This window comes from Lissotriton vulgaris, chromosome 4_1, assembly GCF_964263255.1.
Source record: "Lissotriton vulgaris chromosome 4_1, aLisVul1.2, whole genome shotgun sequence".
Taxonomy (NCBI): domain Eukaryota; kingdom Metazoa; phylum Chordata; class Amphibia; order Caudata; family Salamandridae; genus Lissotriton; species Lissotriton vulgaris.
Genome location: NC_141691.1, coordinates 581,361,993 through 581,378,676, shown reverse-complemented (window position 1 = coordinate 581,378,676; position 16,684 = coordinate 581,361,993). Strand labels below are relative to the sequence as shown.

Here is a 16,684-nt window from a genome sequence, read left to right as displayed (position 1 = left end):
CAAACCAGAATTAATACTGAGATAGCTTGTAATTTCTTCCACAGTTGTCTCTCTAGGCAGATAGGCTCCAGCTCTATCAGCCAACCACTCCAACCAATGTAATTTAGCAGTTTTTGTGCTGAGCCCATTTCCACACCAAGAATGATACCCGTGACACTCGAAACACTAAAAATTCCAGGGCCTCGATCTCCAAGTTCCTGATCATGGATCTTGGAAAACCAAAAGGAAGAAATTAGTCCCGATAGATTTCCTTTAACATACTAAGTTTCATCTGATGGATTCCTTTAAACAATGTTCTGTCAGAATGATGACAAAATAAAATACCCAAACCTTCTGTGTCCACAGATTAAATGCAGCATTATGGAAATAAGAAAGGCTAACCTAAAGTAATGACATTCAGAAGTCAAATAGTTTGGTATGGATTGAGAGTCGTCTTCTATTAGTTAGGACAAGATACAGATCAGTAGAGCCAAGTAGCACTGTCAATCTATACGTTGTTGAAAAAGATTTGTAAAGGTATTAGTTCACTTAAATCCAGATACCGTTGCACAGTTACTGCTTGATGACAGAAATACTTGTCCACTGAAAGGAACACTTAAAATAGTTCTGGCCTGAAAAATTGCTACATAACGCTTCATTTTAATATACTATATTTATATCTTTAACCAGGGTCATCATCGAGCTGCAGAGGATTAAAAACGCATCTGCATCACTCAAACAATCATATGTTAAGGTAACCATGCCATTTATGCTAAATGTCATTGTTTAAACATGCCAATGTACAATGACATTTAAATCAACATACAATGAAAGAAAGTTTTTTTGTGCCCTTACTATGCGTTGTTCAAGGTTCTGTAGTTTTACATTTTTGGGAAAAAGTACAAATGGGCCTAGTTGCTTTAATCATCACAAATCTTTCAACTGCTTAATTTTTTCCCATGCATAAATGGAATTCCCTTCTAAGGAAAACCAAATTGTTCCCCCAAACCAATTTCAATAGCTAATAAAGTCAAAAGGATAGGGGTGACATTTCAGTAGACACAAAGCCTTCAAAACATTTAAAAGAAGAAAACTGAGTCAAACATGCAACAATACTTCAAGAGTATTACTTTGGTACAGGCCCCAGAAAACCTGACCAATTGACAGATAATAATTGCCTGCTGCCATAGAAATAACATCTATCATCAAATTGCTATGGTGGCATGCAAATGCTGAAGTAGAAATCAGGCACAAGGAAATACACTATTTTTTAAAGAAAAAACTACTGCATCTTTATCATACATGGATTTAGCTCTAGGTTCACCACTTCTTTGACAGGTAACTATACTGAAAAAGCTTTCCAATTTATCATATGCTGGGTTTTCTCAGGGTCATCTCACAAAATTATCCATTGGTTTAATAAACGTAATTTACCTAATTTTTGCCTTAATAGTTTAAAGTTTGAGAAAGAATAAAGTTGGAGTGCGAAGTCTATACTTTGGTATCTGAGTCTACATCTCTAATGTCTGCTCATACTCTTTTAAGGCATCAGGCCCTCGATATTTCTTTGAAAAAAGCTTGTGTTTTATTAATCTACAGAAGTAGCTGTGAGATCAGAAAAAGTTTTAGCGGGAAATAGGAGAAGTGCAAGTACCAATACCACACTGAAGAATAGCATTATCAGATGATAGAGCAATCCAGGACACTTTGTACAAGTGATTTGGATGTGCAAAACTGTCTAACAAGAGACACATTTATATATAGCATATCACTTTCGTTATTATTCACCAGTCAGCCTCAGATGGATACAATGTTGTTCTGTTTCAGTTTCTCCATAGTGATAACATTTTTATTGGAAGAGCACCACAAACATACGAGGAAAAAACAATAGTTCAAATAAGAGTCGTTTTGATAACTGCAACCGTGGTAAACACCAAAACCAGTCAAATGTCATCACCATGAATTATCTCTCTGAAGCCTATTCCAAATAAGTCAGTATGATGAATTCAGAAGCGGAGAGTAGGACCTCAGGAACATACCTAACTGAAACCGTATTTAAACATGATGTTATCATGGAAGATGCATACAGACACAGAGAAACTTTAAATTCTAATCTGCTTCGGTGATAAAGTAGCTGTTGTTGGAGATGCCCCTAATCTTGAATCTCTCATCAGAGCAAGAATACAATCATGTCATATGTAGGCTTTGTAGAGTATTCACATGCTCCCTCTTGCTATATTGCTTATCTAATAACATCCTTGTTCATATCACTGATAGAGCAACCCCAGGACAACCACTTCCTTCCAGAGTAAATGACGACTTATCTTCAACTGTCAGCAAAGCACTAGCCAACAGTGAAATATAAGCTGGCAGCTATTTTACTTGCAACAGCTTCAGACTCACTAATTTTATAGATTACCCAAACCAGATTTATTACTCAGATTTCAAAGTCAAAGGCTTAAGGCATTATGTTTATTTATACCGTACTGGCTAGGGAGCTTGGAGTTTTTCTTCTATGTGTTTAACAAGCAGCCACTACACATTCGGCACCAGCATCTGCAGTCTTCTGTACTAGATGGCCGTAATATGAGCTTGTTTTTTCTCTTGGATTAGACTTGCTTTGACTTCTGAGCTCCCATTTCTTTGGTTTCTGCCCATTAAATGCATGAAGTTAAGTAAGATCACTGATTCTATATCATGGGAAAAATTGATGATCATCAGAGTTCTGTGACTGTAAGCCTTGTAAGGAGATGTGCTAGGAAGATGTATCATAAAGCTAAGACTTCGCAAACAACTAACCTGAAGTTCCTTAGCCCTGACTTAGCTCATATGTATACATGGCCTACTGAAGTTAAAGTGCAATAGATACATCAGTGGTCATGAGATACTAGCACATGCAAAGGAGGTCAGTGATTCGATAAGTAATTACTGAATCATTGGAAGTGCAGTAAGAGGAGCTGAAGTCTAAAAGTAAAGAAGCTCTAAAAAAGTGATGGGTAGTTTATTTTAAATATGCTTATTGAGATAAGTGAAAAAACAAACAACACCTACTTCTGGAGGAGATTATGTAGAGCAACGGTCTCATGACAAACGCAGACCATTGTTAGGAAAGTGGAGCTGTAAGCCAGCAGACAGGCAGCAGGGTCTTCCGCAACAAGAGTAAAGTAAAGCTAAGTTGTTGCTACATAGTGCAGAGTTTAAAGTGAATTACAGTGAAAAAAGTATTAATTTATTGACCTTTCAATACTTATAAATAAATAGCAGTATCCTACTTTTTGAATAATATATTTTTACTGTATAGAGCCGGATGGTGCATGGGGTTCGTAAACCGAAAATCAAATACAGTAAATTTACTAGCGATGAGAACAACATTATGGTATGAGCTTGACTGTAAGGCATGGGACAGTCTCATCAAAAGGAGATCAGGGACACACATGCCTCTGCTTATTTTTCATCCTCCATTATCCATTCTGCTGTGGGGTAACTATGACTCCGAGAATAAGCAAAATGAAAATAAAACAAACTCTGGAACATTTGGACGTCACCAGGAGATAGAGAGTCAAACCGATACTAATGAAAAAGGTCAACATGTGCAGAAGACTGAAATGGCAATTTCGTTGAGTGGTAAAGATAAAGGGGAATTGGTAACTGGTCAGGTCTAAGATTGTGATTGTATCTAATGTGAAAGACAAATACCCAACGAGTAACACTTGCATCATAGTCAAAAGTGTGTAAGATTGAGTTTTGAAAATGGTTCAAATACAATATGAAATGTTGCGGAAGTATGTCAAAAGGCAGTGTGGAATAAAGGTAATACAACATTTCCTTTGTAAAGTGGGATATTAACTTTTATAAATCTGTCAAATATGCTTAACGGAATAAGTTTCTATTCAAAGCTGATACTTGAGATGTTCAGAGGAGAATACACAAAAGAACTTTATTTAGTTGCCTTTGTGAAATGTTGAGAGATTGCTGCTCAAAATCCAAGCAATTAGGTAATGAAATAAGAAATTTACAGTGTTCCCCATTCATACTAAAATTGAGGGTTTACATAACTCTTTAATGAGGATTCATTAAATATCTACTTTTACATGAAATAATATAACCCACCGAAAGGGTTGCAATTTGTAAAAAAAACAGTTTCGGAGTGCTGATATTTAAAAATATGTGATATTAAAAAAAGACCTCTGCAATTTTAAAAGAAAAATATTTACACAATTGTTTTCTCGACTGGTCACTGTATGAATCTTACCTTTTGTTCAACATGACTATAACGTTGAATGATTAAGCACAGCAAAAATTTTAGCTAAGAGAACCATTAACCAGATCCAAAATAACAACCCCAATTCTTACAGCTCATGCCATAGGCATGCACTCTGCAAGTTTCAAATCATTTAATTTTATGTACATAACTGTCAAATTAGTAGATATTTTTTGATTTATAATGGTCCCTTTACTGTTGATAATGAATATATATGGATCTCTTAATTGTTGCAGCACAGGCACCAATGCCCCAAGAGCAATGGCAATGATCCACAAGTGGTTTCTAATTATTTGGCTCATGAGTGTGGCCATACTTCTACGTTCAGCTTCATAGCACATAGTGTGATCCAGCTTCTACATAAATATGTATAATATTGCTTCATTCCAAAGACAAAACATATTACAAACGTTTGGATATTTGGCTTGGAAAGTGTAACTGTTCTTCATATAAAACTCTTCAAAATTCAAAGAAATGTACATTTCTAAAAGAACAATCCACCTTTTAACATAAAACCACTCTTGGTTCTAGGAGAACTGGACAGAAAGAACACACTCCCTATAATCATGTACACACCCTGCTTACAGCCCGTTACCAAGAGAGTTCCTCACCGAATCGAGGCACAAAGCTGCAGATGTGGGTATGCCAATATTCAATGCAGAATAATTACCTTTAAGTCCCATAGAATAACAGAGAAGTCATAGTCCCCGGTAACACCACTTTCGATGCAGCTTTTTCAGCCAAAGAAAGACAGTTTCATGGTGTAAAAAAAACACTGGTGTACCTGAAAAGGCTCAGATTTAAGTAATTCGGCTATTTCAAATGAAAACTATCATTATCTAAATCTAAAAAAAAAAAGAATTCCAGCTAATATTTCCCCATCACTGTCTGAAAACATTTAGGTCAATATGCTAATCAAAGGACTGGGGTCAACTAGAACGCTTCTCCATCCTGTAAACGAAAGTCTAGGTCCATCACTGTTGCGCTCTTGTTGTCTTTAGTAGTTTGGGACATACCGCATACAGAGGGCGGATACTGACACCATTAAATACTGAGCTGTGTTGGCCAACAGATGCAGGTTTAGTGCTTCTCTTCAAGCTGCTCCGTGACGCCTTGTGTTGTAGACTGTGTGAAGGTCGAAAGCCAGGACGACATTGCAGACTTCGCACTTGTTAATGCACCACCCACTGAATGACCTAAAGAGCCAAATAAAAAAAAACTCAATCATGAACCCAGGTATATTTTACAACATTCAGACCTATTCACAAAGGCATTTAGGTACCTAAAGTTATCTCCTGTAGTGCTCTTTTATGTTCTTTTACATTCCTATACATTTCACAGAAATAGTAAAGATTGTCTTTTTTCACTTTTACTTTTTTTTATTGGTATTTACAAATTGTACGGTACATCTACTGGCAGACATATAATTGCACTGCTTGGGTACATTCACGTCGTTGTTTCAAAACAATAAGAACATGTAACATATAACAAGACATATAACTTGAGCCCCAAAGCATCTATTGTTCGCTGTAGGTGCGGACAGAAACTGTAGGTTTGTTCCGTGGGTAGGCGGAGCTTGATCTCCTTGTGATCCAGTATTGGTGTGGAGACCCTTGTGCCTCTGGTGGTTTGAAGGTGTGCATGTGGTTGTCAAGTTTGGACCACTTCTCTCTGCCTCGATGCCTGCCAGGCGTGTTTCTGAGGGTGGTCGTGTCGGCCCCTCTAAGGAAGATCGCCCAGTTGAGCCAGCTTTTGAAGGTGGCCTTGGAGGTGTCCTTCCAGTTTGTCAGAATTGTTTTTGTTGCCGATGTGAGGAGAAAGTCTAGTAGGTTTTTATGTTCTTGGGTCACCATTTCCTGTGATATCTGTGCTGTGACTATAGTGGCAAATGAGTTCTTGAGGGTGCAGTTAAGCGTTTTGTTGGTGAATTCTAGTACTTGTTTCCAGAACTTTTTGACCTTGGGGCAGCTGAAGATGAGGTATTCTAGGTCTCCTTTCTCTGATCCGCAGTTTCAACAGGTGTCATTGTCTGTTAAGCCTACTGATGCCAGGCGTGCCGGCGTCCAATAGGCTCTGTGAAGTATCCAAAATTTGGTTTGTGCGAGCGCTGGAGATATCATGTTGTTGGATGGGGACTCCCAGAGCTTCTGTATTTCCTGTTCGGTTAGTTTGGTCCCCATGTAGCTTTCCCAATGGGCCATCTTCTTGTCGTTGAGCTTAGACATGGTCGGACGAAGTATTTTATGCAGCAGTGAGACCTGGTGGCCTGCCTTATTTATGTTCTCCATGAGCTGGAAAATCGAAGGGGTTTGTCTATGTAGCCTAGTTTTCGTAAGGGCTGTTTTTATGGCTAGGAAGTTGTAGAGTTCTATGTCTAGTAGGCTGTGTTCTCTTTGGAGGTTGTTGAAGGTGTTTGGCGTCCCATCGTGTTCTAGTTGTATTGGGAAGTGTATTCCCTTCGCTTTCCATGTGCTCATGTCTAAGGGTTTGCCTTTGTATTTGATCTTGTTGTTCTCCCATAGTGACTCCCATTTTGAGTTTATTTTCACTTTTACCAATAGGGAGTTGGACGTTTGGGGGCAGATTCAGAAATGCATGTAAGAGTAAGTAAAGGAGAAGTCGTACTCCTGTAGTACTACTTCCCGTAATCATAACTGCTCTTGTGATTCGGCTTGAAAGTGCGTAAGATTTACACAGCATATGAACATTTTTGTGATTTATTGGAAAATGGACAATATAGAGAAGTACAATAGTGCATATGCTCAATTAGAAAATAAAATAAAATGCAGAAAAGAGTTATGATGGGCTGCAGTGTCTATCTGCCTCTTGCATCTTTGCTGCCCAGGTGAAGGAAGCTCAGAGCTTCAGCAGAAGTATCGAAGTGATACACTTGGGAACGGACTTCTCAACTAAGAGTACATCACAGGAAGTGAACCTGTGCCGGTTTCCCTCAAGATGATGCCAAGATGATACCACTTACTACAGAAATGCTGGGCATTGCACATAATAAGAGGGACGGAAGGAGAAGAAACTAGTCTCTAGGTCGCTACACTAGAGGGACCACCAGGAGGGGACCTGTGAAAGCACATGTGTGGAGGACGTTCACTACCTCATGTCCACATGTTTACAGAAAGTGAGGTTCCTTTTTTCGGCCATGACTCGGACAGCTAAAGAAGCACTTAAGGGATACAGGGACACTGGGCACAACACGGACAAAACACAGGTTGAAGGTGGGTTAGACTGCGATGAGAAGCAGAATATGGCACGCCACAATATTTAGATCCTGTTTACCCTTGCATCAGTGGCCCTAAATTAAAGAGAAACATCTTGCAATCCATCTTGAGGAGTTCGTGCATTATATAGGTTTATGGCCCTATGAAATCTACCTGATCTCCTGTTCCCTTGTTTGAGACCACTATTTAAACAAAGTGAATTTGCTAACATGATGCATGGGTTGTGCTGTGAGAGGAAGTTCCGGACTAGGTGTGCTTCTTTATCTGGTCTGGCATTTTCTGTACTTACTGTTACTATGATGTAGCCAGAGCCCCAATGACTTGGCTGATAAGGGTGTTATAATGCTGGGGTTACTGCACCAAGACTGCTGCAGAATCAGAACAACCATGGACCGGATTTATACATTGGCAGTGTGGGAACTCTGTTGCAATGACGACAGAGGTCTCTCCCCGCCAACATAATGGTCCACCCACCCGATATAAATTCAGGGAGGACTAAAGTTTGATGGCAGGTAAGACCACTCAGTCTCCACCATGGCCAAACCCCTTCGATGATCCAAAGGAGTAAGGACCATCAGAGGTTTGGCTGTATGTCCGTCCACCTGATTTAGATGGGGGGGGACATACAGCCGTTTTTCAATGCCCATTAACGCAATGAAAAAGCAGGTGATGAGGGGCACTTAAAAATGCTCAAGTCCCCCATTGCCATGGCAGTTCACTCCTGCAACGAGGCGTGCAATGGTTTTATTTATTTTCAAAAAGAAATTCCTGTTTTAGAATTTTCTTTTTGAAACAAAAAATATAAAAATGAATTTTAAGTTTGACGTATGGCACTGTCATGTTGACGGAGCCGTTGGTCAAACTTACAATGTGTTAACTGTCCGCTGGGCAGCAGACATTTTAAAATGTGACAGGCAGTACCTCCGTCAGGATGACAGAGTAATTAACTCCATCACCCTGGTGGAAGACGGGCCCCATCTTTGTTCTTTACCTTTGTTATCCAGGTGATCCCATATCTACTGGTGTCTTTAAACCATTCTCGAGATCCAGTTTTGTTTTAATAGTTTCTATTAATAGTTACCATTAATACCTCATGGTCCTTGCCTCCCACATGTGTGCAGGTCACTTATCTTTTCTCTGCTGTAATCGCAGAAGTATTCTATTAGTACTAAACATATTTTTTTTATATATATATATGCATTCAGTATCTTTTCCACAGTACCGCAGTAATTGCATATACTTTCTGGCCAGAAGGAGAAGAAAGAAAGAAAGAAAAGAAGACCAAGCGGGGATCAGCCCTGTGAGAGAGAGAGAGGCAATAAACCATATTATTTAAACTGATTTTCCCCTCCAGCAGAGTCTGGTAGCAGAGGGAAAGTTTACGTCTTGAGAAGAGTAACTATGAAATACTTGCTCAAGTTAGAGTGATGCCCAAGTCCCAGAGCCCAATGACCAGAGCTTGAATGTGCGATTTACGAAGGCGGTTGGTGTTTTGGGGTTGTGAGTTGTGATTATTTGTTGTTCTTACTGAGAAGTAACTTGGAGTATGTGAGTCGAAGGATTTGATATATCCATAAACTTATTCAGGAGAAATTAAAGTTATTCGGTTCGGCGAAGCCTAAGATCCTGTGATATCAATATTAAACTAGAGAGAAAAGTGTAGAATACACTTCATGGTTTGCATGTCTGTTGAAGGTTTGTGGTGTAGATCGTGAGGTACCACCGACTACACGATTGAGATAGGGATTATAATAATTTGATGCAACTGTATTAATATAGATTGGTGTTGGCAGAACCTGATTGCGCAAAGGGTTACGCTACATTGATTAGAGTTTTTACTTGCGAAAGTAAATCTTTTTGTATGAAAAAGTCAAAAGGTGTAAAAACCTAAATATTCCGATTGTTGAATTGCCTTTGATTTTCTTTACTGGAGCGAAAAAATTTTTTTTGTAGAATTGTCTGTACAACAGAAATTGTAAAGGAGGGTGAACTGCTGCAAGGAGCTAGATAATATGTCATAGTGTGTTGCGCTGGGATTGGTTGGTTGGTGTATTATCGGACTGTGATTGGTTGATGGCGACAGAGCAGAGCTGTGATTGGTCAGTGGAAGAGGTGTGGAACAGCCGCCAGGGTGCCTGACTCCGGACCATGGGGTTCACGGTTCGATCGCCGGCGCCGGCGGCAGGTCAGCCCAGCACCATGTGACTCTGGGCAATAGCTCGCTTAATCTTCCAGAGGGCCCCCATCGCCATAAAACCACTTCGGAGGTAGGTGTGCGCTTTACAAATTCAAGGTTATTATTATTATTATTGATACCACATTGAGATTGGTTAACAAGTCTTCAAAGATACAAACGGTGACTGGATTGGCGAAGGAGATTTTGACGTTTATGTGATAGAATCAAAACATATTATTTGGATTGCTCTTTTGAACTGGTTATTGTCGAACTTCACAAAGATCATGAAATATTTTAAAGAATTTTGTGAGAGGTGATGTTACAATTCCGATAAAGGAACGTGAAGAAGCGCCTCCCGAGTTTACACCTGCACATTATTGGATGACAGAATTGGGACTGCCTACATGTTTGTGGCTTCGTCGGTGGTGCAGGATTACTGAAAAGGAGGGTCCATTGAGTTTCCCTAGATATAGTACTTTTAAAATTAGAATCCTTGACAGGTTGAAGAAGAAGCTGTAAAATGAAGCTGCCACCAAGAACCACACAATCCAAAACACTGAATATGTGGGAAAAGGTTGCACGAGGAAGGGAAAGAGAGAAATATCAGAATAGAACAAGAAGAGCAGTGTGTAATTATGCAGATGGTCGATGGGATAAGGCACACCAGAGATGGAGGAAAGCTGTATTCGAGGGAACTAGACTATACATAGATATTACTGCAGAGACACCTGATAATCAATAAGGAACAAAATAGAGGAAAAATAAAAGGAGAAGGATGAGAAGAAGGTTGAGACAGATAGTGATTCAGGAGGTGAACTATTGGATGCCTTGTTAGCTGTGCATCCACCACCTTATGTGGCTCCTGCCACTAGTAAAGATGATAATGCAGCTACCAGTGTTATAGTGGCTACTGCCTCTGATGAACAAAGTACAATCCAGGTTGAGAGACCATTTCAGACATTCCAAATTGCTCCACCACCTGTTTGCACAACACCAACTATGGTCACACCTTGTGTTGGTGCATCAATTATGACTGTTACGGTACAATTACCACAAATTGCAACAGTATAGGCAGTGCCAAGGTTGATTGCGACTGCCCCAATAAACACTGCCCCAACTTGAGGAGCTGCAGGAGGAATGGCTTCATTAGGGCTCATCCCGACATCACAAAATTCACAGATTGTTCCATGGAAACCACCACAGACAATTCAATCATTGAAAGAAGGGGAAACGATTGTGTTTAGATCGCTGATAGTCCAGGGAGAGGCACATTTATTTGAGGATGGGATTTTCCACCATAGTTTGAGAAATTGCCAGGACTTAAAAAGACAGAAAGTGCAGAACGACACGTTGCCCCAGAACCTGAAAGGGAGAGACCATTTAATGTTTCAAAACTAAAAGTGTAATTAGATGAAATTATTAGAGGATGTTTAGAACTTGAACATTTGAACCAGTATAAAAAAAACATTGATTTACTTGAGAATGAAATTACAAGAAATGCAGCAATTACACATAATAAGTTGACTGATTTGGCCCGAAAATATAATGCTGACATTTCAAAAAGTTAGAACACAACAGCAGTAAGTAGAAGAAAGGGGTGAAGAACTGCAAACTCTTGCACCAAATCAACTGCCTGTTATTTCACAAAGTGTCATCGAAGTCTCTGACAAAGAAGAGAATAGATCTTAAGTAGAGAAAACTACTGAAACCGCATCAGCACAAATAAAGAATCCGGGTGAAGGAACTCACACTGAAACACAAGGAGTCATCCACAAAGTTGAATGGTCATGAAACTATGGTCAAACGAGACTGAGAACAAGTGTGTCAGCTGATCGAATCCCACCAACTGTCACTGAAGCGACTCAGAGCCTTATTACGAGTTTGGGGTTCTCCTGTCAGCTCGCCACCACCGTGCCGGCAGGAGGATTGCCAAGCCCATCGAGTTCCTGCCTGCCATATTACAACTGTAATCCATGGTGGGCGGACGGTGCTGCGGCAGTCTTACAGTGGCGGCTCTATAGGGCTCATAGGTGAGCCTTAACTGAAGACGCTGAAGTGATAGTACCCGCAGCACATTCCTCAGGGTGTGGCATGCATGCCACACCCTGCAGAAACTGGGGTGCAATTTCAGGAGGACACAACATGTGTACCACCCCCACCCCTCCACATGCACCTCCAGGCCCCGGAGTAGCCCTCTTAGTGCCTCTCGTCCACCCTTTTCATGGTGGGCTCACTGCCATGAAAGGGGCAGTGGCCAGGCAACTCGTAATATGTACAGTGGTGCGGCAGTGGCACAGCCAGCATATTGCTGCCCCCTTCCGCTGTACGAGCAACGCAGGATCCTGGATCCCGGCGGACTCCGCGGTCCTGTGGCAATCCAACCGCCACACTCTGAATACTGCAGGTGTGCCCGCAGTGGTGGAGGTGGTCGGACTGCCACCACAAGTGATAAGGCCCAATTCAAGCAGGGGAAGTGACAAACTACTATACACGCCGAAAGAGCTGCGGAAGCTACCACCTGCTACACGTGTGTTTTTCGGTTTGCTGGGATGGGGTGGTGGAGGAGGTTGACAAGGGAAACCTTCCTTTGGGGAGCAGCCTTATGGCGCAAGTGTCTGCACTAGTAGGGTTCAAACAATCGGACGCTACAGGTATATCCATTCTGGGAAATGTCATGCATGGCACCAGGATGAGATCCTTTCAGGAGCTCAGACATGAATATGCCATGCCACATACACAATTTTATAAATACTTGCAATTGAGACATGCCATATTCCCATATATTACACATCAAGAATCCCTTCTGGAATTTAACCCTATTGAGGAGAAGGTTTTTATGGGGGATTTAGGAAATCATAAAACCGCAAAGATATGATTAGTGACAAACCTTTCCACGACTTCGGGAGAAATGGCAGACAGACTTGGGTCCACTAGATAGCGATGATTGGACAGAGGCCATGGAATCCCCGAGATGCTCCACAATTGCATCCCGTCTCAGACTTATCCAATTTAAGTATCCACAATGTGCCTCCTTTACCAGATACTGACTTTGGAGGGCGGTCCTGATAGATTCCCCCATGTGCCTGCGATGTAGCAGCGAGGAAGGTACACTTCTACATACAACTTTGGGTTGTGCCACACTGGACAGGTTTTGGAGGGGGGTTACTCGTTGCTTAGCCGAAGTACTAGGCTGGGACCTACCTCTCTCTCCTAAGCTTGTTCTTCTGCATATCACAGATTAAATTGGGGGTAATATCTACAAAAGGCATTTATTGTTTTGGGGGTTTACTCTAGCAAAAAGGGTTATAGCAAAGGGCGTGGAAAGATCCGGCTCCGCCTAAATTGGGCGCTTGGAGGACAGGTCTCTACTAGTGTATGGGGCAGGAACAGCCTATTTTTAAAACACTAGGGTGCCCACAGAAGCACTTTAACATATGGAAATAATGGGCGGATTTTAAGGGTTTCCTACTGGAACCACCTCTGGCGTAACCTGCAGAAGTTGAAACCATATAGAGATATATCACAGGACAGTAATGTAGTTACACCAGATATGACGTACATGGAGGGGCTTGATGGGCATGACCAGTGTTACGGACTGTTGTTTACAGACTCGAATGGTTTATTTTCTTGCTTTATAAATGCTACATAGTAGTCACCTGCTTGGAAACCGATATACTGATTAATGTATACTTTCATTTCTTTGTAATATGTGTGATTACTCTATCTGATGACTCAATAAAAAAGAGTTTTGAATAAAAAAAGCAGTGGAAGTGACACCGAGGAAAATCAACAGCAGAAAGAGGAAGAGTGCCATGTCGAAGGTATTCTGCACCTGAATGGACTTACTGTGTGAATCAAGTGCTGAAAGTGTCAGTGGAGGAATTGTGTGATGTGAAATCTGAACTGTTTGAAACCCCCATGATGTCACTTCAATTAAAAATTCAGAAAAGGCCGTTTGATAAAGACCTCCGGAAAATACTGAGGGACATTTAAAAGACAAAAATTGATTGAAGGGTGCCAAAAAACGGAAACAAAATATTGCTTTTTGTTTTAAGAAGATTTACGTCGACCCACGGTTGCAGGAAAAGAGTAGGGATAAGATTTTTATAAAAACACGCAGTAGGGCTATTGTTATCTAAATGAAGATTGATATTGAACTTAAAGAGACTGTTTGAAAAAGAAACTGTTTTAAAATAAAGAATTTAGAAAAAAAAATATTTGGGAGAAAACTCTGCATTTAGCTATTGATGAACAACGCTTAGGTTACAGACAAACATGTGTTGCCTTAGAAATAGATACACAATTATTATGGGTACTACTTTCATAATAGCAGTACTAATTATTAAAATAGCATTAGTTAAGTCCTATTTCACACCAGATAAATACATTAGATCTACTTATGTAACCAAACATTTACACACACATTTGATGAGGAGCAATAGAAAGCATCATTTGCAAGCTACAAGAGAGATGATTACACTACAAATGTTTATTCTTGATTAGAAAAAGAATTTACACAGGTTATGGATGCAAAGGATTGCTATGTTTGCACCCATTTACCATCAACTGCAGAAGAGGTTAGGTACCATTGCATTTTACTGGCATACGCAGTCATTTGTAGTATATTGCTTACATTTGTAAATAGGCGAAGACATTTTGAATACTTTTGCTCAAACTAGGATTTAATACTTCTAGCGTACCATTACAGCAAAGCATGAATTTACACTACAAGCAAAACAAAGTGACACAGCTTCGTATTATTGTAGACCTGTCTATGCCTAAAGATAGTGTTACGGCTTACAAGAACAATTTAATCTGTTTAATGAGACCCTTAGAGACAGTTTTTATTATGACATTAGAGGGAAGAAACAATAACATGTAACATAGTAAGGATAGAGAAAATTATGTTTTGGAAAATGTTTGGAAGAAAGAAGATGACGAGTCTAAGAAGGAAAATGGTTTACCCATAGCTGAAATTAGACAGAAGACAAAAAGGAAAAAATTGTGTTTACAACAGAAGAACACACAGTAGAACTAGACATGAGAGAATTATCAGTTGCAAACACATGTTCAAATTAATGAGGGACACATGATAACTTTACAAGGGGAAGAAATTGCAATTCCATTTCATTTGTGGACAAGATGCGTACTTCAGGTTACCTGCTGATTGGGGTGGGGGGTATTTGCTATTTAGCTATATTATTTCCTATGATGTATCATGTATATAGTATACATGCATTAACAATGACACCATCATACACAAATGCTCATAGTGCAGAAGACGGAACCCAATTTGTGGGAGACTTTTTTGGTGCAATTATACCACCAGTAGGAGTTATACAGGATGATGAAAAGATTAGAAAACGGTCAACAGTCTTTAACAAACTGGCAACCAGTACTTTGGGTGCTTTATTAGTTGTAAACACTGAATTAGTAGCTATTAGATCCATGGTTTTGCAAAACAGATTAGCATAAGACATTTTACTTGCAGAGAAAGATTGAGCCTGCGAGATGTTGAAAATTTAGCATTGTTGTTCAAGCATCCCAGACAAAAGTTTTAAAAAAAAACAAGAATTTGCTAAGAACATTTCTGATCTAAAACGTCACTTAGAACAGTTAGAAACACCCAGCATTTTATAAAACTTTGGAAAGGGAATACGCATCATTGGAAATTGGTTTGTAACTGTAGTAGGAGGAACTCTGAAAGCTTTTTATGCCAATACTAATTATCCCCTTCGCTGTGGGGGTTAATCCCCCGCTGTGCTAGGGGGCAGGGGGGCGCACACAGCGCCCCTATGCTCATGACGAGCTGAGCTCATCATGAGCTACGGCGCTCCTGTGCTCATGACGAGCTCAGCTCGTCACAGGTGTATTGCCTCCCGTGGAATGCTCAGCACAGCGGGGGAATTCTCCCCGCACCTGAGCGTTCCACGGGCCATGACGAGCAGAGCTCGTCACCGGAGCGCCGTGGCTCATGACGAGCTCAGCTCGTCATGAGCATTCAAGGTGTTAAAGGGCTTTGCTTATTTTCCTTATTTGCATTATTCAAAGGCTGTAGATACTGCCATAATAAAAGGAGTATGACAATGAGTGAAAGATTAGACAAATAAATAGCATTAAATGGTCCCATTAATGAAGTATATAGAAAAGCATTACAATTTAAAAGTCTAAAAAGAAAAAGGAAAAACTCAACTGAAGATGAGAGTGAGCTTTGAGCAGAAAGAAGCCCATGTGAAAGTGTGGTGGTTAAGATAACCATAAAAGGGGGGGACTGATGAAAATAATACAGTTAAAATCAAATGTGCAGTAATAACATACAATTAATATTACACCAAAAAGACATTTAAAAATGTGCAATTTGTCCTAAGCAGTTTTACCTATTCGTATTAGTCCTCAAAATGCCTAAAGCAGCTTTGCTTCACAAATGGCTTGACTAGTGCCCCAATAAATGGACATACATATGGACTAAACGGAATTGTTACAGAGGTGAGATCTGTGAACCACTGTTGCCAGGGCTAAGGCACGAATCAGAATAGACTGGTCCAGATTTAACAAATTGTGTGAGTTTGTACTTTGATGCTTGCTTTTGTATTCCGGGGTATACCTTTCATGGATGGTGCATTGGCATTAATGATGGGCCAATGTTTTTACCTGTACAACCTTGTCTTTCATAAAAAGAACAGTTAAAAAAAACAAAATGGCTTGACTAGATGTGCTGAAACATGCATTCAAAGTTTTAAAAGTTGACCTTTCCATGAATACACCTTTAAAGAAAGCTTCACATAACTCAGCAAAATGTTTCTGATTAATAAATAATATTTTGAAATGTTTGCTAATGAACCTTATAATCTAGTGAAATCATAAAAAATAATCACACAAGATATGTACTGCTAGACTTGAAATATTGACTTTTTTAAAATATTGTTCCTTATTTTCCAATGGAAGATGCAATGCTAAATAATTTCTTGTTACAGCTGATTTATTAGAAGGTTAGAAATGTGGTCATGCTTGTGGGAAAGGCGGTCTGAATTCGAA

General features: G+C 39.9%; 1 protein-coding gene across 2 annotated transcripts in view; it reads right to left on the bottom strand.

Moving 5' to 3' along the window:
- Positions 1-3,248: 3,248 nt before the first annotated feature.
- AVL9 (AVL9 cell migration associated) overlaps positions 3,249-16,684 on the bottom strand; it is a 478,148-nt gene continuing 464,712 nt past the window's right edge. The window contains exon 16 of one of the 2 annotated variants that reach the window (XM_086964797.1): positions 3,249-5,436. In XM_086964797.1, coding sequence (XP_086820923.1) covers positions 5,321-5,436 — 116 coding nt within the window. In that variant the 3' untranslated portion in view covers positions 3,249-5,320. The remainder of the gene's footprint in view (positions 5,437-16,684) is intronic. The other variant, XR_015309867.1, reaches the window with a different exon arrangement.